This window comes from Salmo trutta, chromosome 15, assembly GCF_901001165.1.
Source record: "Salmo trutta chromosome 15, fSalTru1.1, whole genome shotgun sequence".
Classification (NCBI taxonomy): domain Eukaryota; kingdom Metazoa; phylum Chordata; class Actinopteri; order Salmoniformes; family Salmonidae; genus Salmo; species Salmo trutta.
This window is the reverse complement of record NC_042971.1, coordinates 39,684,148-39,711,945: the sequence shown is the minus strand read 5'-3', so window position 1 is coordinate 39,711,945 and position 27,798 is coordinate 39,684,148. Positions and strand designations below refer to the sequence as shown.

At 42.8% G+C, this 27,798-nt stretch overlaps 1 protein-coding gene across 5 annotated transcripts in view; it reads right to left on the bottom strand.

Annotated features, from left to right (window-relative positions):
* Positions 1-15,420, bottom strand: part of LOC115149009 (UDP-glucuronosyltransferase) — a 30,306-nt gene extending 14,886 nt beyond the window's left edge. The window contains exons 1-3 of one of the 5 annotated variants that reach the window (XM_029691447.1): positions 14,585-15,420; positions 13,990-14,182; positions 5,040-5,171 (exon numbers count right to left, since the gene is read on the bottom strand). In XM_029691447.1, the coding sequence (XP_029547307.1) occupies positions 5,040-5,171; positions 13,990-14,182; positions 14,585-15,261 (1,002 nt within the window). In that variant the 5' untranslated portion in view covers positions 15,262-15,420. Of the gene's footprint in view, positions 1-5,039; positions 5,172-10,957; positions 12,040-13,989; positions 14,183-14,578 lie in introns of those variants that run through there. The other 4 variants (XM_029691449.1, XM_029691450.1, XM_029691448.1 and 1 more) reach the window with 4 other exon arrangements.
* Between the last annotated feature and the right edge of the window lie 12,378 nt (positions 15,421-27,798).

Genomic DNA, 27,798 nt, shown 5'->3' with positions numbered 1-27,798 from the left:
TTCCACCTGTTGTCTATTCCATTTGCACAACAGCATGTGAAATTTATTGTCAATCAGTGTTGCTTCCTAAGTGGACAGTTTGAATTCACAGAAGTGTGATTGACTTGGAGTTACATTATGTTGTTTAAGTGTTCCCTTTATTTTTTTAAGCAGTGTACAATGCTACTTCTCTGTAAATAAATTAACAACAGACTTTCAGCATGCTTATAGAGAAGGGCACTCAACATGTACTGCACTGACACAAATTACTGATTGGTTGAAATAAATTGTGGGAGCTGTACTGTTAGCTCTCTAGGCCCTCTAATCTTTTCTATTTTTACCAATGACCTGCCACTGGCATTAACTTCTTTGGGAACGGGGGGCAGTATTGAGTAGCTTGGATGAATAAGGTGCCCAGAGTAAACTGCCTGCTACTCAGGCCCAGAAGCTAGAATATGCATATAATTAGTAGATTTGGATAGAAGAGACTCTAAAGTTTACAAAACTGATAAAATAATGTCTGAGTATAACAGAACTCATATAGCAGGCAAAAACCTGAGAAAAGTCCAACCAGGAAGTGGGAAATCTGAGGTTTGTAGTTTTTTTAAGTGATTGCCTATCCAATATACTGTGTCTATAGGGTCAGATTGCACTTCCTAAGGCTTCCACTAGATGTCAACAGTCTTTAGAATGTTGTTTCAGGCTTCTACTGTGAAAGGGGAGCGAAAAAGAGCTGTTTGAACCAGGGGTCTGGCTGAAAGCCTTGAGTTGTTCATCGCGCACAGCCGTGAGCGCGAGCTCCGTTCCCTTTCCTTTCTAAAGACAAAGGAATTGTCCGGTTGGAATATTATTGAAGACTTATAATAAAAACATCCTAAAGATTGATTATATACATCGTTTGACATGTTTCTACGAACTATAATGGAACTTTTTGACTTTTCGTCTGGACTTTGAGTGCGCCTTGTGCATTTGGATTACTGGACTAAACGTGCTAACAAAAAGAAGGTATTTGGACATAAAGATGAACTTTATCGAACAAAACGAACATTAATTGTCTAAGATGGAGACCTGGGAGTGCCATCAGATGAAGATCATCAAAGTGATTAATTGTAATGCAATTGCTGACTTTTTTGACACCTCTCCTTGGTTGGAAAATGGCTGTATGGTTTTCTGTGGCTAGGCGCTGACCTAACATAATCGCATGGTGTGCTTTTGCCGTAAAGCCTTTTTGAAATCTAACACAGCGGTTGCATTAAGGAGAAGTTTATCTTTAATCGTATGTTAAACACTTGTATCTTTCATCAATGTTTATGATGAGTATTTCTGTAATTTGATGTGGCTCTGCACTTTTACCGGATGTTTGAGACAATGCATTTCTGAACATAATGCGCCAATTTCAAATGAGGTTTTTGGACATGAAGATTAACTTTATTGAACAAAACACACATTTATTGTCTAACATGGAGTCCTGGGAGTGCCATCCGGTGAAGATCATCAAAGGTTAGTGATTAATTCTAACGCTATTTCTGTCTTTTGTGACACCTCTCCTTCTTTGGAAAATGGCTGTATGGTTTTCTGTGGCTAGGCGCTGACCTAACATAATCGCATGGTGTGCTTTTGCCGTAAAGTCTTTTTGAAATCAGACACTGTGGCTGGATTAACGAGAAGTTTATCCTTAAATGGTGTATAATACTTGTATGTTTGAGGAATTTTAATTATGAGATTTCTGTTGTTTGAATTTGGCGCCCTGCAATTTCACTGGCTGTTGGCGAGGTAGCGTCCCACATATCCCAGAGAGGTTAAACAAAGCATGTGTGTCCATGTATGCTAATGATTCAACCATTTACGCATCAGCAGCCACAACTAATGAAATAAATGAAACCCTTAAAGAGTTGAGTCTGTTTTGGTTGTATTTGGTACAAATCATTCCCGAAGTTCTAGACCTCAGCTGAATCTGGTAATGAATGGTGTGGCTGCTAATCAAGTTGAGACTAAATGACTTGGTGTCATCTTAGATTGTAAACTGTCATGGTGAAAACATATAGATTCAATAGTTGTAAAGATGGGGAGAGGTCTGGCCGTAATAAAGAGATGCTCTGCTTTTTGACACCACACTCCACAAAGCAAGTCCTGCAGGCTCTAGTTTTATCTTATCTTGATTATTGTCAAGTCATATGGTCAAGTACTGTGAAGAAAGACCTAATTAAGCTGCAGCTGGCCCAGAGCAGAGCGGCACATCTTGCTCTTCATTGTAATCAGAGGGCTGATATTAATACTATGTGTGCCAGTCTGTCTTGGCTAAGAGTTGAGGGAAGACTGACTGCGTCACTTGTTTTTTTATAAGAAATGTGTTGGAAATTCCAAATTGTCTGCATAGTCAACTTACACACAGTACTGACAACACTTACCCCACCAGACATGCCACCAGGTGTCTTTTCAGTCCCCAGGTCCAGAACAATTTCAAGGAAACGTACAGTCTTATACAGAGCCATGAGGTCATGGAGCTCCCTTCCATCTTATATAGCGCAAGTGAACAGCAAACCTGGTTTCAAAACACTAATAAAGCAACACCTCACGGCACATTCCTCTCCCCCATGTGACCTACTTGTTGTGTGTTTATACTGACATGTATGTGTAACTGATAAATGCATGCACACACACTAAATGTCAATGTTTTAAATGTATGTCAAGTCTTTTGTCTGTAATGTCTTTCATTATATGTTGGACCCCAGTAAGACTAGCTGTCGCCATGGCGCCGGCTAATGGGGATCCTAATAAAGCAAATAAAATGTTCCTGAGTGGTCGAGTTATATTTTTACTTAAATCTGCTCGGCAAAACTAGCAATGATTTAACAACCAATTTGACAGAGCTTGAAGAATTTTGAAAAGAACAATGGGCAAATATTGAACAATCCAGGTATGCAAAGCTCTTGGAGACTTACCCAAAAAGACCCTGTAATCGCTGCCAAAGGTGATTATGAAATGTATTGACTCAGGGGTGTGAATACTTAGATAAATTAGTTATTTCTGTCTTTAATTTTCAATAAATTAGCTAACATTTCTAAAACTATGGGGTATTTCTAAAACTATGGGTCATTATGGGGTATTGTGTGTAGATGGCTAAGAAAAAATATATTTTGAATTCAGGCTGTAAAACAAAAATGTGGAATAAGTCAAGGGGTATGAATACTTTATGAAGGCGCTACAGATATTCTAAACAAAGTGTTTTGATAACTTTCAAATGTAACAGTTTAATGTACAATAAATCCTCCTAATGCCTCGGGCCTTCTGCTCCTGATATGGTAAAAGGGTTCCCATAACACTGCTGAACAACAAATCCACCAGGTTTTGTAAGTAGCCTGTGAATTTAATTAAAATACCATCACTCAATAAACATACAGCGAGGAAAAATTACTTTCTCTAGTTTGGAAGTAATTATACAAATAAAGTGACTAAGTACAGAATAGATTCAGGCCAGTGATGTTGACGTCGTTCCTATGCAACCAGGCGTGTTACGTTACATTGCTGAATGCTTGCTGACACGTATTTGTAGCATGTTCGCTAAAAAGACTGGTACTCAGGCTAGACAAATACCATCCTTCATTTATTTTTGCCCTAGAAAATACACAATATACTTTTATGAGAACAGGCATGTTGTTTTAGCACTAGTAGCAGACGAAGCCCCCGAATGCTAGCTAACTACCCTTGCCATTGATCATAACTCCGAGTTCCATTACAGTAAAGGCAGAATGCCGCCTGGGCCAGAGTTATCAAGAGAAAGCCCAAATAACCTTCCTGTTCTCAAAAAAGTAGCTAGCTACATAACTTGCAAATCCAGGTAAGTTATATCTTTATCCTAATTTAAATGAATTAGCTAACGTTCGCTAATAGGGAGTTTAACTAGCCAGTTCAAGTTGAAACCTTATCGATAGCAAGCTGACTGTTACATCCCATCAAAGTCAGGTGCAACTATGCACATTTTTCTCTATGACATTACACATAAGGGAGAGGATATGTATTTAGCTAGTTACACCACAGTATCATAGCTAGCTAGCTAGCTACTCACCACACACGTCACAGTCATCTTGTCGTATGTAATCCATTCCTTGCAATATTGTTGAATGTATTAGAAGTTTGCAAGTGTGCATGCGTTCCGGATATGACATGTCCACAACACATGGCAGCTTGGGGCGGACCACACCTTGTTGTCTCTGGGCAATTGGACATCATTGGCAAAAGTGGGCATGTAAGTAATCTATACCCAACCCATCCATACCCGTTGTTACGCACTGACTTCCAAATCTCGTTTTGGACGAGACTCACTTTATGACCAAAATTATCCTCTTTAGACATTGTAATAAATTTTGACACTAGAATGAATGTTTCTGATTCCTATCGATGCCCAATAGGCCATTTATAATCAGGGAAGTTGGTTCTAGGAGGCAGTTCCCCTTTAAATGGTGGAAGCCCTCAATGGAAATGTCTACAACAGAACAAGTTATTTCCATCTAGAGTTATTTTCTCTCTATGATTGACACTTAAGACTGAAACGGCAGTATGTTTTGCCAATATAATTTTAAACATCTAACAACAATTAATTAGATGCATAAGTAATTCAATCAACATTGGACATTTAACAGAAAACAATACATTCGATTTAAAGGTTTTTAAAATCAGGTTAAAATCATGTTTTTTACTATTTTGTTATGCAAATAAAAATATTACAATTAATTTAATAGAAGGTTAATCAAAATGATCACTACTGTGCATGGTTCTTCCTTTATTGCAACTTTTTCGGCATGTTTCAGTAGTGACACATTTAGTGGGGTGGTAAGGAATTCAGGTAAATATTTCAAATATGCAATACAAATTGTGTGAGTAGTATATATGTCTACCTGACGTACTGTATGTTGAAAGATGTGTGCTGAAAGTTTGGGAGACCCCCAATTTACACCACTTCTGTAGAACGACAGTGCACTACTTTTGGCCAGTTCTGGTCAAAAGTCGTGCAGTATGTAGAAAATAGGGTACCATTTGGGATGTATTTGCGGTGTCCTTACCCTCTGAGGGATCCTGCTGAAGGCATCAAAGAACTGCTTGGCTCTCTCCTCTGGCATCTGGGAGACCAAAGAGCCCAGGGTGAAGACCACGAAGCCATCCTCTCCTGACTCATCCACAAACTCCTGCAGGTCCTGAAGAGGCATGGGGGGAATGGTTAGTTAACAAGGACATTTAGTATCTTAGTCATCTAGCAGATGCGCTTATCGAATGACTTAGTTTTTCTTGCCACTGTAGTTGAATGCAATGACTATGAGAACCCTTTGGAATTACCTGGATATCTGCATAAATTAGTCATAACATTTGATGTGATCTTCAGCTTAGTCACAACAATAGACAAACACAATGTGCTTAAACTAATAACACACAAATGATTGTATTTTTATTGTCTATATTGAATACATAATTTAAACATTCACAGTGTAGGTTGGAAAAAGTATGTGAACCCCTAGGCAAATGACTTTTCCAAAAGCTAATTGGAGTCAGGAGTCAGCTAACCTGGAGTCCAATCAATGAGACAATATTGGAAATGTTGGATAGAGCTGCCCTATAAAAAACACTGACAAAATTTGAGTTTGCTATTCACCAGAAGCATTGCCTGACGTGAACCATGCCTCAAACAAAATATCTCAGAAGACCTAAGATTAAGAATTGTTGACTTGCATAAAGCTGGAAAGGGTTACAACAGTATCTCTAAAAGCCTTGATGTTCATCAGTCCACGGTAAGACAAATTGTCTATAAATGGAGAAAGTTCAGCACTGTAGCTACTCTCCCTAGGAGTGGCCGTCCTGCAAAGATGACTGAGCAAAGCTCAGAATGCTCAATGAGGTTAAGAAGATTCGTTGAGTGTCAGCTAAAGACTTACAGAAACCTCTGGAACATGTTAACATCTCTGTTGATGAGTTTACGATACGTAAAACACTAAACAAGAATGGTGTTCATGGGAGGACACCACGGAAGGAGCCACTGCACATCTGAAGTTCGCAAAAGAGCACCTGGATGTTCCACAGCGCTTCTGGCAAAATATTCTGTTGACAGATTAAACTAAAGTTGGGCTGTTTAGAAGGAACACACAACACTATGTGTGGAGAAAAAAGGCACAGCACACCAACATCAACCTCATCCCAACTGTAAAGTATGGTGGAGGGAGCATCATGGTTTGGGGCTGCTTTGCTGCCTCAGGGCCTGGACAGCTTGCTATCATCGACGGAAAAATGAATTCCCAAGTTTATCAAGACATTTTGCAGGAGAATGTAAGGCTATCTGTCCGCCAATTGAAGCTCAACAGAAGTTGGGTGATGCAACAGGACAACAACCCAAAAGACAGAAGTAAATCAACAACAGAATGGCTTGAACAGAAGAAAATACACCTTCTGGAGTGGCCCAGACAGAGTCCTGACCTCAAGCCGATTTTAAAATGCTGTGGCATGACCTCGAGAGCGGTTCACTCCAGACATCCTAAGAATATTGCTGAACTGAAACAGTTTTGTAAAGATGAATGGTCCAAAATTCCTCCTGACCGTTGTGCAGGTCTGATCCGCAACTACAGAAAACATTTGGTTGAGATTATTGCTGCCAAAAGAGGGTCAACTAGTTATTAAATCCAAGGGTTCACATCCTTTTTCCACCGTACACTGTGAATGTTTACATGGTGTGTTCAATAAAGACATGAAAACATGAAATTGTTTATTAGTTTAAGCAGACTGTTTGTCTATTGTTGTGATTTAGATGAAGATCAGATCAAATTTGATGGCCAATTTATGTGGAAGTCCAGGTAATTCCAAAGGTTTCACATACTTTTTCTTGTCACTAAGTTTAGTGGGAAAGTACAACCATATATAGATCCTTTGAAATATCTTCACACTATGCAATGGAATTGTATGTACACAGGCAGAAAATGGACAGCAACTGGTGTGTACTCTTACTCTGAAACTTTCTCTCATAGTAGCCATCAACGTTTCAAATTGGACAAAATAAAACATGTAGGGGACTAAACCATATAGTCGACTGTCATGACGTTGCCCTCTTTGGGTTTTCTATGCACCATCCCCCTACCTCTGTCTCCCCCACCCAGGCTCTGTGAGTGCGGTCGTAAATTCCTAAGAAAATGTCCTGCCTCATGGCCACAGTATAAAGAGAGAGTGGGTTTCATAGAAAGAACCAAGGAGTTCTTCCAGCTCACAGGACTGGAGAACCGAACGACATTTATGTTCTGGATAAGGTATAAAAGATCGGTGAAGATTCCAGCTACGAACTGGTCCATTTGGTACAATTTTGTGAAACTCATGAGAGACAATACGGCCACATTACCATGGCGCTGTTTATATAATAGCCTCAGTTGTGAGACTTACATCTAATGGTTGTATAAAAATGAATGAATAAGGATAAAGCAATTGGGAATATGTTGGGATGCTTGTAAGATGTTAATGTGAGAGAATTGTATTTCTGTTTAAAGTTTCACCAAGTCATCGGCACGCCCCCATGAACAGACGGGACCTGGCGTCATGAGACAGCCTTTTTCTGTTATTCCGAATATAACCCCCACCCAGGGTTCCTATCACCAGACCAGCTTACCTTGATAACGAGAGGGCCAAGGTTTGACCATGCAGTCCTCTTTCTGAACTTTAACCATACCACATGGTTAAACTCTTAGACTATCGATACCGACAGAATAATAACAAGTCTTTGATATTAATTACTAGTCTGCTGCAGCTAGGAATTCGGTGTCATTGAACGCGAAGACCGACAAAACATCTGTCCTATAACAACGTTAATGAATGTCACTTTGAAATATCCATTCTAACCGAGAGAGAGAGAGAGAGCGAGAGAGAGAGAGAGAGAGAACGCGAGGACAAACTCTCCAACAGAACAAACTTTTCAATAAAGATCCCGACGACACACTGAGCGTAAATATATATATATTGATTGCAATTGTTCCCGAATGAGTGAGTGTTCATGTGCAAAGGATTAGCATTTCAATTGTTATAATTATCAACTCTTATCACCCTTTTGTCTAACAAGCCGCCATGCCGGTTTAGCCCACTAGGGCACATTCCTTTATCATTTCTTTGTAACGATATCTACTGTTTGTTATGCATTTCTGTGAATTACTTAGTTAGTAAATAAATGATTTTAAGACCATTGATGTATGGATGACTCATAGTGAAGACTGGGTTCGTGCAGATAACCAACAATTTACAACGTTTGGAATGAGACTGACGAGGTAAACGAATACATCATTAATCAGAAGACTCATAGATCAGATATTATGATATCTGAAAGTTATATTAGGAAAATTATAACTTTATAATCTGAATATTTTCCTTGGTGCCCCGACTTCCTAGTTAATTACAGTTGTGCGATTAATCAGTCTAATCGCGTAATAATAATTACAGAGTTATTTGATAAATATGTCTTCAGTTTTAATGATGCCAAAGACACGACATGACATTGGACAATATGTCTTAACTTCCATACATCAGCGTTACAACAGTAGTTGGTCTAGTAAAACATTGGCTGAAGAAGAGTGAGGTTATGAAAGGAGGCCATGCTTTGAAAGCACACCCTGTAGTCATACAAGATAAAGGCATACTAAACCCTAACCCCCAACCCTACAGAAATATCCCTGCAGAGTAGTTTCCCTTCCTGAAGTTTGTAGGGTTGGAAGAACACAATAGGGCCCCTCAGTTCCTCTGTTAGATTATAATGGCCACAGTCCAGGAGGAAAGAACTGCTGTTCCTGGCTCAGGTTTCACTGGCTGCACAGAGCCAGTGTCCCACATGACACCCCATTCCCTATATAGTGCACTACTTTTGACTAGAGCATATGGACCCAGTCAAAAGTTGTGCACTATATCGGGAAAATTGTGCCATTTGGGATACAACCAGAATGTTTAGAGAAGAGCAAGGAATACTCTCCCAACACTAATGTTGAGCAATACTTCTTTCTACAAAATATGAAGAACCACACCAATGCTTTCCCTGCACATCTGCTTTGTCGTTTTTGCCTTCTCCAAGCTCAATGATTGGGTTAGAAAAACAGATCTCAATTAAACTAGAACTGTTTTCAGAAACTCCATTTGAAAGTGTAATTACGCACCATTTCTATTGGTGCATTGATTCTTTTACGTCTTAAAACATTGTCAGGATAACTTAAGTTTGGCATGATTCCTATAGCACTCTGGCATCCCAAGTGGCGCAGTGGTCTAAGACACTGCACTGCATCTCAGTGCAAGAGGCGTCACTGCAGTACCTGTTTCAAATCCAGGCTGCAACACATCTGGCCATGATTGGGAGTCCTATAGGGTGGTGAATAATTGGCCCAGCATTGTCTGGGTTTAGCTGGGGTAGGCTGTCATTGTAAATAAGAATTTGTTCTTAACTTACTTGCCTAGTTAAATAAAGGTTAAATTAACAAAATACATTATCAATAGGGGAGAGTGGGGTAAGGTGAGCCATTTCTCAGATTCAGCATCACTTTGTCAAGGGAAATATACTATTCTTTCTAACAAATATATCTATGTTGTGTATATCGGGAAATAATCAGAATTAATGTAAACATTACAAATTTGAAAACATAGCTTGTCCAAGAAAGGTGGTAAGTTGAACCGCAGGACGGGGTAAGTTGCCCACAAATTTCTGTACCGAATGAAATATTATCACTACCTTTCCCAAACACAACATCGCAATCACAAATGCTTTTTTGTCTTTTAATCATTTTAAGCATCTATTAATACAGGCTTAACACCTAACACTTTGCACCTTTTTGACCACTTTTAACATAGGTCTGTTACCTCATATCCCAGCAATAATGCCTTGTATTATGCCTGGGAAGAAAACACATCAATTTGTTCAAACTGCCATTGGCTCAACCATTGGCTCAACTTACCCCAAGTTACAAGGATGTACTTTCATGCTAGGTCTATAAGCTCCTCACATTGAAGCTTATAGAGATCCCAACTGATGTATAAAACAATCTTAAAAGAATCTACTTTGGTTTAGATACAGGCATCATGAAACCTCTAACACAATAAATTCAATTGGCTTGGGGAAAATTCTTTTTTTTTTACTTAACTTGCTTACCACTTTTTCCATGTGGTTTCTTCCTTCAGATTCATTAAATGATGACCTCTTTCCTAAATATTTGGTAAAATGATTAATTTTGAGTGTGTGTTTGAGGGGAAAAGGGTGGCTCAACTTACTCCACTCTCCCCAACGCATGATACTTAGAATAGACAGGAAAGTAGCTGGTTCTCTAGTCTGCACTATGTTTTGAGATCAGTTAACAGATTTCAAGGCTAATTAGGTTGGAATGCATGTTGTATAACATGAGGAGGAGCTGAACATGGTAGATAAACATTGAGCTATGTCGAGTCAGTCCTCATGGAGGAACACAGATCAGGTTACAGCCGGTCGCTAATTGAGTGTCTGACAACCCCCAACACTCTGACAGTCTCTTTAAGAACAAAAAAAAGTGATTCAGAGAACACGTTAGAACATAAAGATCTTGAAAAGGGATATTGTCCCAAATAAGAATTTGATATCTTGAAATATGTAAACAAGTTGAAAGTTTGCTGTATTTTGTATTCAGCAATCAAGTTTTCAAGATGTATAACTTTCAAAATACAGAAATACAGCTGGTCTGAGGCATTTAACGTCATATGATGCAAAACGCGCATACCGGCTGTATTTCTGTATTATGAAAGTTATATCTCTTGAAAATGTGATTGCTGACATGCAAAACATTTTGGAACTATATCAACAATGGACTAATGAAACAAATACCAAAATAGTTTTTGGGTGGAGTTTTCTTTTAAGGTTTCTGGACCTGGATCCATACAACATATAAGGTGCACAACTCCGCACAGTGGAAGTTTCTGCACAGTTGTTTGTTTTAAAACATTTTTACAAGAGACTCACCGGTGGCAGTGGAGCTCTTTTACCACAGTTGATGCCTCCTATGTTGACCATGTTGGGCATCCTGGGTTTGGGATATTCAAAGGAGTAGTCATACCTCAGCAGCCAGATCGCCCCGTCACCCAGCAGCTCCCTGTATGTTATGTCCTTCTCCAGATACCTACTGGTCAGCTTGTCAAAGCTGGCAAACATTAATGTACACAGGTAGCTCTCCAGACTGTACATCATCATGTTCTTCAACCTCCCTAGGAAGTCCATGTCGTCAGTGTTGCCTGAGTGGAAGCGTGGTACATAGGAGGGGGGAGTGGGGCACTGGGCAGCCCTGTCATCCAGCCCACAGGGGATCCCCCTCAGGAAGTACACTGCTGGGATGTTGAAGGAGTCAGCAATGATGGATCCACAGGGTAGGAAGGGATCCGTCAACATCAGCTGGAACCCTTCTCCTCTGAGGTGCTGCATCAGGGGTTCATCATACAGCAGACCCTCACAGCCTTTCACCTGCATGCTGGTGAAGTCAACCAGACGCTGCACGTTCACAAATATATCCATTACCTCCGGCATCTTGAGAAACACACCGTCCTTCAGTTTGTTGACGCTCTCGTCCAGCTGGGGCTTGCTGTAAGGGACCCTAAAAGTCTCAGTCCTGTAGTAGTCAGAGCCCTGGATGAGGATGGATGTCTCAGGGACCAGCACCACCATCTCATGGCCCCTGGCCGCCAGCTCCTTCACCAGCAGCTTCATGCTCAGCCAGTGGCTCCCATCTACAGGCATCACCAAGACCTTGTCCCCCTGGACGGTCCCCGGACACAGGGCCAGGCAGTACAGCAGGGCCAGCAGACCCTGTCCCAGACACTGCCCCATCTTCTGCCCCATCTTCAGCCACGTCCTCAGCCCCAGCACAGGAACATTCTCCCCCCAACTCATGCCTCTCTGCCTTTCAGCTCAGTAATGCGAGCTGTTGTGAGAAGGACACTACCTCCCTGAGATCTGGCACTGAGTGCTACTTAGAGGGGGCTGGACCTCAGAGTAAACTGTGGGTGGGTGGGTTGGTGAGTGTCTCCCTGCTCATTCTCGGTCTGCCTCTGCGGGCAGGCTGTTATATAATCCCAGTCAGTCCTTCCTGTGGTTTATCTGTAGGCTGAATGGTTCATGATTGCTTAAGGTCAACTGAGAGAGGTACAGGATTGGCTCGCCAGTAATCTCTTGTGACAACCTTAACAGTGGGTTAGCTGAGTTGGTTCTAGGTGCCAAGATTAGCTAGCTAGTGACATATAATGCAATAGTTTTTAAAGCAAAACTGTACCAGAAATACTTATGATCAGTTGGATTTTTTTTAACAAGTACTGAAACAAGAAAAGTAAACATGGATAATTTAAATGGGCTGTTTTCTTGTTCGAAGTGTTTTCTTATTTCTACAAAATAAACTATTTAATAATTTCCCATTGAGCAGCATGACATTAAAAAAAAAGTCATGTGAAAGGTCATTACAGAGCATGTAAGTCAAAGTTAACCCTTACCATGGGAGGAGTCATGGTGGTATTCTAATCCTAAAGCTCAGAGTATTACCTCGTGTTTCGTGAGGAATCTAGATCATTAACTTCAGCTCCTCCCCTTTCCCCTCCCACCCAAAACACTGACATACTTTTCACATACTTTCACATACTTTCTCAAACACACATACACACACTCAAAAAGACCAGTGGCGTGCGAAGGCAGCTGTCTTGGGAAACAAACACTCACACGTCCAGTCCGGGGGAGATAACATCTAACATATGATATATAGAGCGGTATTTCACCTACGGTTAAAGCTAATGTTACTATTGACAAACCACCTTTATCACAGTGACACAAATACATTACATTTGTCCTCCTATTTTAATGAAGAATAAAAGATTGGTTTCCTTGAAAATCAACAAAAATACATCAGCATTGAAAGAATGCTGAGTGTTACGCAATCAACAATATTTGAATTACAGTACATATTACAATACATTACAGTATACAGTGCTAATCAACTATTTTAAAGGTGAAGAACTGTAATCAATAATAACACTGTTATCCTGAGTAGAGTCCCACCCACAGACTGAGCCTCTCTACTCCACGTTCTATTTACTCCCTGAACAGGAACTGTTGAGGTGATCAACTAACTCACTGTGATGGTTTCTAATGACGGAAGCTAAATATAAAAATTACTTTCAGTGCCCATCATTCTGGACATGATCAGACAGTTTACTGTTTGTTGTTACCATGTTTGTTTGTGTATCTGGAGTATAAGGGCTCTACAGTGTAAACAACTAGCTGAGGAATACAGCCAGGCCCCCAGGGACACTACAACAGTCAATATAGCCAATGGCCATCTGTTTTCACTGAGATGATGGTTCTTCAACAGAGTAAAGAGAGACCACACAGAACACCCAATTAACCAACAGTCTAATTCAGAACACACATCTGTCCATGCCCTGAGGCCAGGCTGGAGATTCTATTCTAGACGGTTTTAAAGGTTGGGCCTCTGTCTGTTTTTTTTTTCCTAATGTGTGTACACAAACAGAAATAGATGATTGAGAAAAAGCGAAGAGGGCTAGAAGTATGGCTCATCTGATCAATAGACTGTGAATATGTCCCAAATGGCACCCTATTCCCTATATAGTGCACTACTTTTGACCAGAGCCCTATAGGGAATAGGGTGCCATTTAGGACACAATCTGTCACCCTCTGCAATAGTCCTACACAGCATTATATTAACTGGCCTTTTTTATAGTGACAAAAATAATCAGTTCATACTATTGTCTTATTGACCTTAGGGCTCGATTCAATCCTTACCTCGGAAGTTCAGCGCGATTGAAATTGAAAGGTCATTTCCAATTGTGCCGACCTATGCAGCATTTACAGTGAATGCAGTCTACGTGAATGCAGAAACATTGCAATCGTGCTGAACTTCTGCGATACGGATTGAATAGAGCCCTTGGTTACATGCACTGAATAAGATGCCGCTCTGGATAAATGACAAATGTAAAATGTCTTTAGCTTATAGCTACCTCTGGCAGTTCATTTGGCTCCTCAAAGTTCATTCCTCCGATCATCACCAAATTAGGCATCAGAGGCCTGGGGAACTCGAAGGTAAAGTCGTTGCGCTCCAGCCACAGTGATGCCTTCTTCATCAGCTCTGGGATGGTGGTCTCTCTCCCCAGGATCTCTGAGGCGATGACGTTGACATCAGAGTACAGGTACCTGCAGGACAAGGGTTTGAGGTCAGGGCAGCCATACTCAATAGGTGGACCGCGGACTGGATCTAGACCCAAAACGGGGTCAAAACGGACCGTGGGTCCTAACAAAAAATATATACAGTTTAGGGAAGGGAATTCGGTCTGGAATTTTTTCCTTCGCTCCATAGCATAATGTGTAGAACTGCAGGAAACTAGCAATAAAACTGCAATTTTTTATCTGCCAACAAGAGGGGTGTGAACAGTTTGGGATCGCATGGGTTGCGAGGAGCGGGTTTGTTACTACACTGATGAATGCCAATATCCATCTGGACCTTTGCCACCTAGGAAATTTGTCTGACCAGACCTTCTGAAATGGTATTTGAGTACCCCTGTTTTAGGGTTAGGGTTGACATCAGAGTACAGGTACCTGCAAGCCAGGGGGCGGAGCAACGCCCAAAGGAAGTTGACGCTCCTCTGCCTCAGGGTCATGTGATCAGTGAAGTGAGTAAAGCGTCCAGGGGTGTAGGAGGGGGGGCTGGGGCACTGGGAGGCCTCAAGGTCCGTTCCACAAGGCAGGCCATTCTGAATGTAGATGGCAGGCAGGGAGAGGAGTGCTCCTACAATCACACCCAATGGCTCAAAGGGGTCAGTCAGTATGGCATCAAACGCCTGCTCCCTCAGAGTCTGCATCATGTCCTGGTTGGATAGCAGGCTGTCACAATTGTTACGGGTGTAGTTCCTGAGAACCGTCAGGGTCTGGTAGTAGCTCCACATCCTGCTGATGTCGTTGGAGGTGTCGGAGGCCATGATGGTGTCCAGGTTGGCCCTCTGAATGGTCTGGAGCTGGGTCCGGGTGTAGGGCACGGGGTAGGTCAGTGTGATGGTGTGTTCCGATGGACCCAGAGAGCCACTTACCTCTGGAATCACCACCACCACCTGGTTTCCGCGGCGACCCAGCTCCTCCACCAATGGTTTCATGCCCGTCCAATGGCTGCCGTCGGCTGGGATCACCAGGAGTTTACCGGCCCGGCAGGACACCACCAGACACAGAGAGAGGACCAGGCCTGCTGCTGCTCCCCTCAGCCATACCCCTCCTCCAGCCATAACACAGCAGTACAGTACAGTCACACTGTAGGATAGACAGAACAGTAAACACAATTAGAGTAACAGAACTGTGCTTCCTAGCAGAGAACCAAGTGTTTAAATAGAAACGGGTGTGTCCTTATCAGGGGCTGGCCTGATTCAACCGGCTGAAATCAAGACTTCACCACTAAACAAGCAAAAAGTTGCTTGACAGTTGTTCATTTCATTGGTCATAGTGCCAAACAACAATGAGCTGTGCATTCAGAAATGTGTTCACTACAACCGGTGTCATGCTGTCAAATGGGAGCTGATGCAGGGTTTGTAAAGGGATCTGTCTGCACCAAGATGCAACGTCATACTCATTCTGTGCAATAGCATGCTGCACTACTAGACCTATAGTCATGCTGCCCTACTAGACCTATAGTCATGCTGTACTACTAGACCTATAGTCATGCTGCACTACTAGACCTATAGTCATGCTGTACTACTAGACCTATAGTCATGCTGCACTACTAGACCTATAGTCATGCTGCACTACTAGACCTATAGTCATGCTGCACTACTAGACCTATAGTCATGCTGCACTACTAGACCTATAGTCATGCTGCACTACTAGACCTATAGTCATGCTGCACTACTAGACCTATAGTCATGCTGCACTACTAGACCTATAGTCATGCTGCACTACTAGACCTATAGTCATGCTGCACTACTAGACCTATAGTCATGCTGCACTACTAGACCTATAGTCATGCTGCACTACTAGACCTATAGTCATGCTGCACTACTAGACCTATAGTCATGCTGCACTACTAGACCTATAGTCATGCTGCACTACTAGACCTATAGTCATGCTGCACTACTAGACCTATAGTCATGCTGCACTACTAGACCTATAGTCATGCTGCACTACTAGACCTATAGTCATGCTGCACTACTAGACCTATAGTCATGCTGCACTACTAGACCTATAGTCATGCTGCACTACTAGACCTATAGTCATGCTGCACTACTAGACCTATAGTCATGCTGCACTACTAGACCTATAGTCATGCTGCACTACTAGACCTATAGTCATGCTGCACTACTAGACCTATAGTCATGCTGCACTACTAGACCTATAGTCATGCTGTACTACTAGACCTATAGTCATGCTGCACTACTAGACCAATAGTCATGCTGCACTACTAGACCTATAGTCATGCTGCACTACTAGACCTATAGTCATGCTGTACTACTAGACCTATAGTCATGCTGCACTACTAGACCTATAGTCATGCTGTACGTGAGAGAAAAGGCAACATCCAACTGGGCAGAAACTGGTTGAATCAAGTGTTTCAAAGGAATTTGTCAACATATTGTGACGTGGGATCAAAGTGGAAAATACAATGGATTTTATTTTAAGCAATGTTAAAATGAAAAATGCTATTGCAACCTCTTTGCAATAAGGAATTGAGACCAAAAGCTTGAAGTTTCAAGTGTTTAATACCAACGACAGCCAGCTGAGGGCATATATTTAGAAAGTTCACAAAACATCTTATACTCTTCCCTCCTTGTAGGTGTCACCTCCCCAGCCATACATTTTATGACCCCAATGAGTTTCCCTCCTTTCCCCTGTGGAATGTCCATGGTCCTCTCTTTGTTTAGCCAGATGTCAGAATCACACCCTGTCCATCTTCTGTTCTGGGCCTGACCCTGCTCTCTGATCCTGGGCAATTTCCTCTTATCTGATTAGGTTCATCTTTCTAAATGAGCATATACACAGTTTCATGGCCTAAACTCACAGTAATCATTCAATAAACAGGATACAAACAAACTACAGTTTAACTTGAAACATGTTACATTTTGACAGAATCCATCAGTCCCCCCTATTAAACCATAAACGCTTGTTATTGTTTACTATCACTAAACAATCATTCAACTGCCGGCTCTAAACGTACTTCTTTTGGTTTTCTCCAGACCTGAGAGTGTGATAGAAACATACTTGATAGATATAGAAAAGACTAGAAGACACAAAACAAAAAAACACTTGAGTTAAAACAATCCTAAATTCTACTGATTATCATAAGCATCTATGTAGATACATGTCTAAACTAAATCTCTGACCACAGCTTGAGGGACCCAACTGACAAAATCTCTTGCTACCCCTGAACCCTATACCCACTGATATGCTTTTCTGCTCAGGTCCACAAAAAGTAGGGCTCTAAATATCCCCATTATGCTTTTCCTCAGTCTTCCATCAAGGGCTACAGGATCACAAGATATGTTTTTCAGCCACGTCCTCCTCACTGCATTCACCTCCTAAAGCTGCCCTAAAGACGCAAGCCATAGCCTGAATCAATTTCACCTCCTCTTGTGGAAAATCCGCACTATAGATGCGTTTCAACAACAAAGCTTTACGATATGGAATCCTAACAATGCCATCAGAGCTACACCCGTAACTGCCAACACTGCCAACACTGCCCATGCCGCATATTCCAACATCCACCTTGTTTGATCAATAGTCCAATACCATGCTGTTCCTACAGCACCTTCCACAACCTTAAGTCTCTTTTGTTATTACTCCCAATGTAACATCAGTAAGTATTGTTACAGCTTTAACTCTGTCACTGTCAGTAACTTTCATCACCGGCTTTTCCATTAGATCTATGATTGAGTTTGTGATATTCCCTGCCTTTTTCCCAGTCCTCTCCTAATCTTTTCCTGACCAGCTTATCTATTGCCTCCTTATGTTGTGCTACAGTAGGGACTGGCGGGTAGTAATTACCATTACTCAGATCTGGATCACATCTCTCATCCCACAGCATACCCACCCCCCTCTGAAAACCCTAATTGTTTTTCCGCAATCCCTCTACAAATTTCTGTTACCGTGTCTTGTTCCCAGTTCTCTGGAAGGTATGTCAATGGATTATCTGCCCTTTGATATGGAGGAGAGAGCAGTGGGGTTGAGAGAGTGTCCAGTTCTACATATCTCTGGGTCACATGCTTCCTGATCGTCCCCTGCAACAGATGGGCTGCCACCACTACTGAAGCTTTTTCTCTGCGAATACAGCTTCCTGTATACATGGGTCTGTGGCAACCCTCTCAATTGTTGTTCCCTCATCAGTAAAACCATCTCCATATGTGGCTATTAAAGTCTGAAATTGTACAACTATTTCAGCAACGGTTATGATCACCCTGCTAGAGTCCTCCATGTTGAGCTTATGCTCATCGTAGTCCTTCCACTCTACACAGACCACTGTCTTTCCTACACTACACACTATTCCCTGTATAACTCTACACAGTGGAGTGGTATCATTCTCTAATGAGTCTATCACCCATTTTCTTAATTTATAGGCGAGGCATCCCTCCGCTTCTGTCACAATTATTCCTCAATTTCTTGTCCCAGTAAAGACTATGGCCTTGGTTTTCGGGATTCCCTGGAGTGGGCTTACATGGGTTACCCCCACATCCGACACCAACACTCCATAGGAATGTCCTGTACTTCCACCACTCTGCCACACACATTGGTGTATATTTGTCTCATGAACTAAATTATGGCCTAACCGAGCCTGTAAATAAGCCTTCATCTGCTCATATTCCTCACTTTCCTCATGCCGTTTAACGACAAGGACTATTTGGTCATTATACTCTCTTCGCATAATATTGTCCAGGGTCTGATTGCCACAACAAGCTATTTCTCCCCAGGTCCTTGGTCTCTCACAATCTAAAATCTTCCTTGACCATTTCATTCCTGTTGGTGTTGGGTAATACGGAGTGACAGGTATGTAAAACCTCTTGCTGTGATATACTGTAATTCCCTCTCTTTCGTTTCTGTAGCTTCACCTGGCTTGAAGTCCTGTGTCGTAGAACTCTCAGAAGTTTTGTCCTCTGCCCACACTAACTTGAAAGTTAGACTCCAGTTAAAAGAACAGCAGTTACTATCGCACACAATGCCAAGTTGAGGGAGGGGCGAGAATCTAGTTTCATTCCTCAAACTATCTGTCCATTGCATTCTTTCCAAATTCCTGTTTGTAAGAGAACCATCCCCTTATCAGAACATCCGACGTCTAGGACACTAGACCTATTTTCAAATGGAGCCACCCATATCACCATGCCCTTATGATTTAGTTACGCTCGCGGCTTCAGCAACTTTGGATGTTACCCTCTCCCAATGAACCCGAGTATCTCCGTATCGAGCTATCCACTCTATATAAAGTGTTATTTGATCTTCTCCCCTTGGAGTGGTAGTGATTTATGGCAGCCGCAAAAAAAAACACAACCCTGACTAAAAATATCCCTAGGCCCCACATTATTGCTCTTTTACAGAGTGATCTACACTCCTTCTTTTCCATCATCACCTATATCAAAACTTGCTCTAGCCTCTCCATCTTGCTCGGCCTCTGCCAAGTCAGTAGGTGTTGGTGCAGCTTTCACCTGGGACACGTGGATCTAGGCCTTCCTTCCCGACACCTTCACTGCTGTGTCAGTCACTAGTAGGACAGTGTGGGGTCTGGTCCACCTGGGCTGAAAGGTACCCGGTTGATGAACCTTCAAGCACACGTAGTCTCCCAGCTCTAGTGAGTGTGCTTTCCAATCCTGAGGGAGTCTACGGTGGGTCTCTTTCACCTGGGAAGATACACACTGCAACGCATGGGTCATTTCCTGACAATATGACAACATAGACTCTCCCAGTATGGCCAAATCACTCATTTGTGATGTGAATAACAGCACCCGGTACTCCCATCGGTCTCCCACTTACCCCTTCATGTGGCATGAGTCCTATGGTGGCGTTGGAATCGTATCCAACCTAACAAACTCTGAGTCATATGTTCCTTAATCACACTCTTCAGGAGATGTGGTGATATTATTACAGCATACTTCCCTTCCGTTGATGTGACCTGCTGTATACAGGAATTTGTGGCTTTCCTTTTAATCGTTATACCTTCTTTGACAAACCCCTCATTGAAAGTTGACAATAGTATACTATCTCTGCTACTATCACCATGATCTGGGTCTGTGTGACATTCAATTTACTTTATACTAGTCTCTGTATTCTATATTGTGCAGTTAGCTGTCCTCTCCTACAAGCTATCTCCTGTAACAATATACAGAGTGGTACCTTTTCCCAGAGACTCTATTACCCACTTAATGTATGAGACACCCCCAGTCACATTCAATTCCGCTTTCCCAATTCCCTATAACATCAATGCCAAAGAGCATAAGCACACACTGTTGAAACCATTTTCCAATTGTCCTACTAATCATAGTGTCTACCACACAGCAGATACAGGATCAGGGAGTTACTTCACTAACCTCTCGGGAGAAATCCCAACAATACAGCATCCCCAATCTGGTGAAATATGTATCAAAACAAATACAGAAACACTAACCGACATAACACTGCCTGTTAAATCAAAGATAAACAACTTAGGTTATTAACATCCAATTAGAATTACAACTCTTGATAACTCCATAAGGAAATGATTGTATCCCATAAGGTAAAGGTAAAATAGACTATACTTTAAAAATCCTATTGTCCATTATTTCTAGTAAGATTGATCAGGCCTCACCAGAAAGTCAGGGCAAAGGTCATTCACCATCATTAAGTATTTCCTTTCCCTTTCTTTCCCTATCCTTCAGAAACCATTTAAATGTAAGACCCCGACAATAAATCCCACGATATTAACACCACTAACCCATATTCATTATCAGTAAATTGTGTTTGCATGCTGGTAGGTGTGTGTTAAACCGTATGGTGAAAACACACACGGCCAGGCCTTACTTATCTGGGAGCTCATTTACAGGCCTAATCCTTCCAAAGAGAAAGAAAATGACACCCCTTCCTCTCCTGGAAGAGAAAGTTTACACTTCGTTGGCATTCACTATGCTACATCTTAGCAACTCATACTTTTTAATTACAAACCAAACTCAATGATAAATCCACTGTCCTCCCTCCAATCATTAATCGTTTGTTTTAATCCACACCATTGTTTATATGGACTTAATTTAGCATGTACTACCCTTAGATACGGCAACATTTATCTCGCCACCGAGTCCAACGATTCACTCCCGTAATGACTGGTCTCTCTTCTCCATGATTTTCCATGACCACTGCACTACAACATTTTAAAAAGGTCATTTTAGGTTTGGCAACCCCAACTCTAATTTCTCGTGACCTTCTCCCAATATTAACGCTCATTTAATTTCCAGTGACCCATCCACCCTTTTGTCAATTCTATAAATCTATTTCAGAATAAGACAAAATAAAATGTCTCACGAGATTAGAAACCCCGCAAGGTTTTCTGAGTTTACAAGGAATATTTTTCTGTTCCGATTCTAACTTGTTACCTTTTAGACTCCATTGTCTTTGATTCTCGCAAGGATTTTCCAACCCCAAAGTCGTCTTCACTTCATTCTGTGTATTGTTACTGGACCTATGTTGAAAGACATGGTAAATAGATCCCAGGCATCTATTAAAAAGTTGTGTGAGACGTCTCCCTTCACATATAACGTAATCTCTATGAACCACTATTGATTGAGCCGAGGCCATGCACTGCTATTTAAAATGTTCCTGTCCCGCTGCCTTTAACAGTGTTTGCTTCTGTTCTTTTGTCAAAGATGCAAAACCCTTGCATTGCTACATTCCCTCCGAATGCACCGGGTGTAGTAGGCTCCATTACCACTACACTCATTCTTCCAATGACCCACATCTAAGACAGGGATCTATCTCCCTAGGCTTTGATGTTTTTTCGCTACGTTTGTCTTACCTTGGCCATTGAAACCACTGTTAGTGACTTTCACTGTGGCTGTATTAACCCCTCACACGACTGCGCAGTGAGCAGAGTTAGATTCCGCTCTCAAAGCATCCTGCTCTATTTCATCCAATAACCCTGCATTTGCCGTTTTGATAAAAGGTTTCAAACCTGCCATCAAAGCAGACGTACATATTCTATCAATGTTTTCACGAACCCAGTCTTTTTGCAGCTGAGTACTAATCTACTAATTTTGGGTTTAACCTGATATGGATGGGGGCAGTATTTTCACGGCCGGATGAAAAAACATACCCGATTTAAACTGGTTACTACTCTTGCCCAGAAATGAGAAAATGCATATTATTAGTAGATTTGGATAGAAAACACTCTGAAGTTTCTAAAACTGTTTGAATGGTGTCTGTGAGTATAACATAACTCATATGGCAGGAAAAAAAACTGAGAAAATTCCAAGCAGGAAGTGGAAAGTCTGAGAATTGTAGTTCTTCTTTTGATTCTCTATCGAAACTACAGTATCTGTGCTGTTACATTGCACTTTCTAAGGCTTCCATTGGCTGTCTAAAGCCTTCAGAAAGTGGATTGAGCCTTCTCCTGTCTCTGGGCAGAGTATAGGAGCTCAGTTACTGAGTAGTCTGCCTGAGGACAAAGATATTGGATATGCGCGTTCCCGCGAGCATGCTGTTTTTTCTTTTCCTCCTTGAATGAATACACTGGTTGGAATATTATCGCAATTTTACGTTAAAAATACCATACAAATTGATTTTAAACAGCGTTTGACATGCTTCTAAGTACGGTAATGGAACAGTTTGACTTTTTGTGTCTCGAATTGCGCTCGTGCGTTACCCTTTGGATAGTGACCTGAACGCACAAACAAAACGGAGGTATTTTGACATAACTATGGATTATTTCGAACAAAATCAAAATTTCTTGTGGAAGTAGCAGTCCTGGAGTGCATTCTGATGAAGATCAGCAAAGGTAATACAATATTTCGAATACTAATTCTGAGTTTAGGTTGCCCCGAACTTGGCTGGTGTCTGAATAGCTCGCCGTGATGGTGAGCTATGTACTCAGAATTTTGCAAAATGTGCTTTCGCCGAAAAGCTATTTTCAAATCTGACACAGCGATTGCATAAAGGAGTTATGTAACTATAATTCTTAAAATAATTGTTATGTATTTTGTCAACGTTTATGATGAGTATTTTTGTAAATTCACTGGAAGTTTTTGGTAGGAATACATTTGTAAAAAGCTGTTTTTGAATATAAATATGAACTTCATTGAACAAAACATACATGTATTGCATAACATAATGTCATAGGAGTGTCATCTGATGAAGATCACCAAAGTTTAGTGCTTCATTTAGCTGTGTTTTGGTTTTTATTGACATATATGCTTCCTTGGAAAATGGCTGTGTGGTTATTTTGGTCTATGTACTCTCCTAACATAATCTAATGTTTTGCTTTCACTGTAAAGCCTTTTTGAAATTGGACAATATGGTTGGATTCAGGAGAGGTTAATCTTTCAAATGGTGTAAAATAGTCGTATATTTGAAAAATTGAAATTATTGGATTTTTGAGGTTTTGTATTTCGCGCCATGCGATCCCATTGGCTGTTGGCTAGGGGTTGCGCTGGCGGTTGTGGCCGGGTATGGTTTCCAATCAGAGGCAGGTGTTTTTCGTTGTCTCTGACAGCAAGCCATACCCTTGCTGTCTCTGCCTGGCCGGTTTCCCCTCTTTCCACTGGGATTCTCTGCCTCTACCCCTATTACGGGGGCTGAGTCACTGGCTTGCTGGTGTTCTTCCAAGCCGTCCCTGGGAGGGGTGCGTCACTTGAGTGGGTTGAGTCACTGACGTGGTCTTCCTGTCTGGGTTGGCGCCCCCCCTTGGGCTGTGCCGTGGCGGAGATCTTTGTGGGCTATACTCGGCCTTGTCCCGGGATGGTATGTTGGTGGTTGGAGATATCCCTCCAGTGGTGTGGAGGCTGTGCTTTGGCAAAGTGGGTGGGGTTATATCCTACCTGTTTGGCCCTGTCCGGGGGTTTCATCGGATGGGGCCACAGTGTCTCCTGACCCCTCCTGTCTCAGCCTCCAGTATTTATGCTGCAGTAGTTTATGTGTCGCGGGGCTAGGGTCAGTCTGTCACATCTGGAGTATTTCTCTTGTCTTCTCCGGTGTCCTGTGTGAATTTAAATATGCTCTCTCTAATTCTCTCTTTCTCTCTTTCTTTCTGTCTCTCTCTCGGAGGACCTGAGCCCTAGGACCATGCCTCAGGACTACGCTGTCCCCAGTTCAACTGGCCGTGCTGCTGCTCCAGTTCCAACTGATCTGCCCGCAGCTATGGAACCCTGACCTGTTCACCGGACGTGCTACCTGTCCCAGACCTGCTGTCCCAGACCTGCTGGAACCCTGATCTATTCACCGGACGTGGTACCTGTCCCAGACCTGCAGTTTTCAACTCTCTAGAGACAGCAGGAGCGGTAGAGATACTCTCAAAGATCAGCTATGAAAAAGCCAACTGACACTTACTCTTGTGTTACTGACTTGTTGCACCCTCGACAACTTCTATGATTATTATTATTTGACCATGCTGGTCATTTATGAACATTTGAACATCTAGGCCATGTGCTGTTATAATCTCCACCCGGCACAGCCAGAAGAGGACTGGCCACCCCTCATAGCCTGGTTCCTCTCTAGGTTTCTTCCTAGGTTTTGGCCTTTCTAGGGAGTTTTTCCTAGCCACCGTGCTTCTACACCTACATTGCTTGCTGTTTGGGGTTTTAGGCTGGGTTTCTGTACAGCACTTTGAGATATCAGCTGATGTAAGAAGGGCTTTATAAATACATTTGATTTGATTTGATTTGATACTTATGCAGCCTGTTTTTCATGGGGTTTTGTGGGTGGTTGTTTTCCGTTTTAATCTTTGTACCTGACGGGACTGTGTTGGTGGTTTTTGTTATTTTACTAAGTGTTTTCATTAAGTAAATTATGAGCACTTCACACGCCGCATTTTGGTCTCCTTTAGACGACCCCTATTACAGAACCACCCACCATGATTGGATCAAGTGGCGTGCCCAGGTAGATATGGACACCTGGTCAGTGGAAGAATGGTGGGAAAGGAGAAACTGGACTTGGGGCCAGGTAATCGAGAGATTTCGGAACTTACCTGGAAGAAACGGGAGGCAGCCCCCAATTTTTTTGGGGGGGGGGGGCACACGAGTAGTTTGGCTGGGCAAGGGTTGAGGCCTGAGTCAACTACTCGTGCTTTTGGTAGCGAGCATGTGCTTGCCTCTCGCACTCTCTCTCCAGTGCGCCTCCGTAGCACAGTATGTCCTGTGCCTGTTCCTCGCACTCTTCCTCTAGTGCGTTTCCATAACCCGGTACGGCCAGTGCCTGCTGTGAGCACTCGGCCCTGAGTGCGTCTCCCCAGTCCGGTGAGACCGATTCCTGCTCCTCACACTCTTCCACCAGTGCGCATTCATAACCCGGCACAGCCAGTGCCTGCTGTGAGCACTCGGCCCTTAGTGTGTCTCCCCAGTCCGGTGAGACTGATTCCTGCTCCTCGTAAAAAGCCTCCAGTATGCATCCATAACCCGGTACGGCCAGTGCCTGCTGTGAGCACTCGGCCTTTAGTGCGTCTCCCCAGTCCGGTGAGACCGATTCCTGCTCCTCGTAAAAAGCCTCCAGTGATAGTCGATGGTCCGACACTCGTAAGGATGATCCTTGGCGAGGAACCTATTGAGATGATCCATGGCATGGAGTCAGTAGCAACGGTCATAAGTCCGGAACCAATGATGACGCCTCCTAGTCCGGAGCCTCCGGCGACGCTGTTCCGTCCGGAGCCTCTCCAGTGACACTTCTCAGCCCGGAGCCTCCGGCGACGCTCCTCAGTCCGGAGCCTCCAGCGACGCCTTGCAGCCCAGAGCCTTCAGCGGTGGTCTGCAACCCAGAGCCTTCAGCGGTGGTCTGCAACCAAGAGCCTTCAGCGGTGGTCTGCAACCCAGAGCCTTCAGTGGTGGTCTGCAACCCAGAGCCTTCAGCGGCGGTCTGCAACCCAGAGCCTTCAGCGGCGGTCTGCAGCCAATAGCCTTCAGCGGCGGTCTGCAGCCAATAGCCTTCAGCGGCGGTCTGCAGCCAATAGCCTTCAGCGGCGGTCTGCAGCCAATAGCCTTCAGCGGCGGTCTGCAACCCAGAGCCTTCAGCAGCGGTCTGCAACCCAGAGCCTTCAGCGGCGGTCTGCAACCCAAAGCCTTCAGCGGCGATCTGCAGCCAATAGCCTTCAGCGGCGGTCTGCAGCCCAGAGCCTTCAGCAGCGGTCTGCAGTCCAGATCTTTCAGCGGCGGCTTGGAGGTCGGAACCTCCAGGAGTGGTCTACAGAACAGTGATTCCGTTAAGGATCTACAATCCGATTCCTCCAATAATGATCTACAGGCTTATGTTACAGAAGCAGAGGAATCTACGGGCGGAATGGAGGTTTCACCCTGAGCCAGAGCCACCTCCGTTGCTGGAGGATCGGGAGAAAAGGAAGGTTATGGGTGTTGCATATGAGCCGCCATATACTGTTGTCACCCTCCCTGCCCTCCCTTTGTGTTTGGGGTTGTTGTTTTTTTTGGTTTAGGTGCAGCCGGAGTCTGCACCTTTGGGGGGAGGGGTACTGTCACGTTCTGACCATAGTATGAGGTAATTTTTCCATAGTAGATTGGTCAGGGCGTGACAGGGGGGTGTTTTTGTCTATGTATTTTGGGTTTCTGTTTTCTATGTGGGTTGTCTAGATTGTCGTTCTATGTTGTATTTTCTATGTTGTGGCCGGGTATGGTTTCCAATCAGAGGCAGGTGTTTTTCGTTGTCTGTGATTGGAAGCCATACTTAGGCAGCCTGTTTTCTTGGGGTTTTGTGGGTGGTTGTTTTCCGTTTTAGTCTTTGTACCTGACGGGACTGTGTCGGTCATTTTTGTTAATTTGCAAAGTGTTTTCATTAAGTAAATTATGAGCACTTCACACGCCGCATTTTGGTCTCCTTTAGACGACCCCTATTACAAGTTCCCATACTAAAATCCCAGGCTCACTACCGTTCAAAAGTTTGGACTCACTTAGAAATGTCCTTGTTTTTGAAAGAAAAGCACATTTTTTTGTCCATTAAAACCTGTTGGGGCTAGGGGGCAGTATTTGCACAGCCGGATAAAAAAACGTACCCGATTTAAACTGGTTACTACTCTTGCCCAGAAACGAGAATATGCATATAATTAGTCGATTTGGACAGAAAACACTCTAAAGTTTGTAAAACTGTTTGAATGGTGTCTGTGAGTATAGCAGAACTCATATGGCAGGCCAAAACCTGAGAAGATTCCATACAGGAAGTGCCCTGTCTGACAATTTGTTGTCCTTCTGTTGCATCTCTATCAAAAATACAGCATCTCTGCTGTAACGTGACATTTTCTAAGGCTTCCATTGGCTCTCAGAAGCCGCCAGAAAGTGGAATGGGGTGTCTGCTGTCTCTGGGCAAAGAACAGCAGCGGAGTTTACAAGTGGTCAGCCTGGGGACAGTGAGACTGAGATGCGCGTTCACGAGACTACTCAATTTTTTTCTTTCAGCCTTTGAATGAATACAACGTTGCCCGGTTGGAATATTATCGCTATTTTACGAGAAAAATCGCATAAAAATTGATTTTAAACAGCGTTTGACATGCTTCTAAGTACGGTAATGGAATATTTTGACATTTTCGCACGTTTTTCTTCGGATAGTGACCTGAACGCACGAACAAAACGGAGGTATTTGAATATAACTATGGATTATTTGGAACCAAAACAACATTT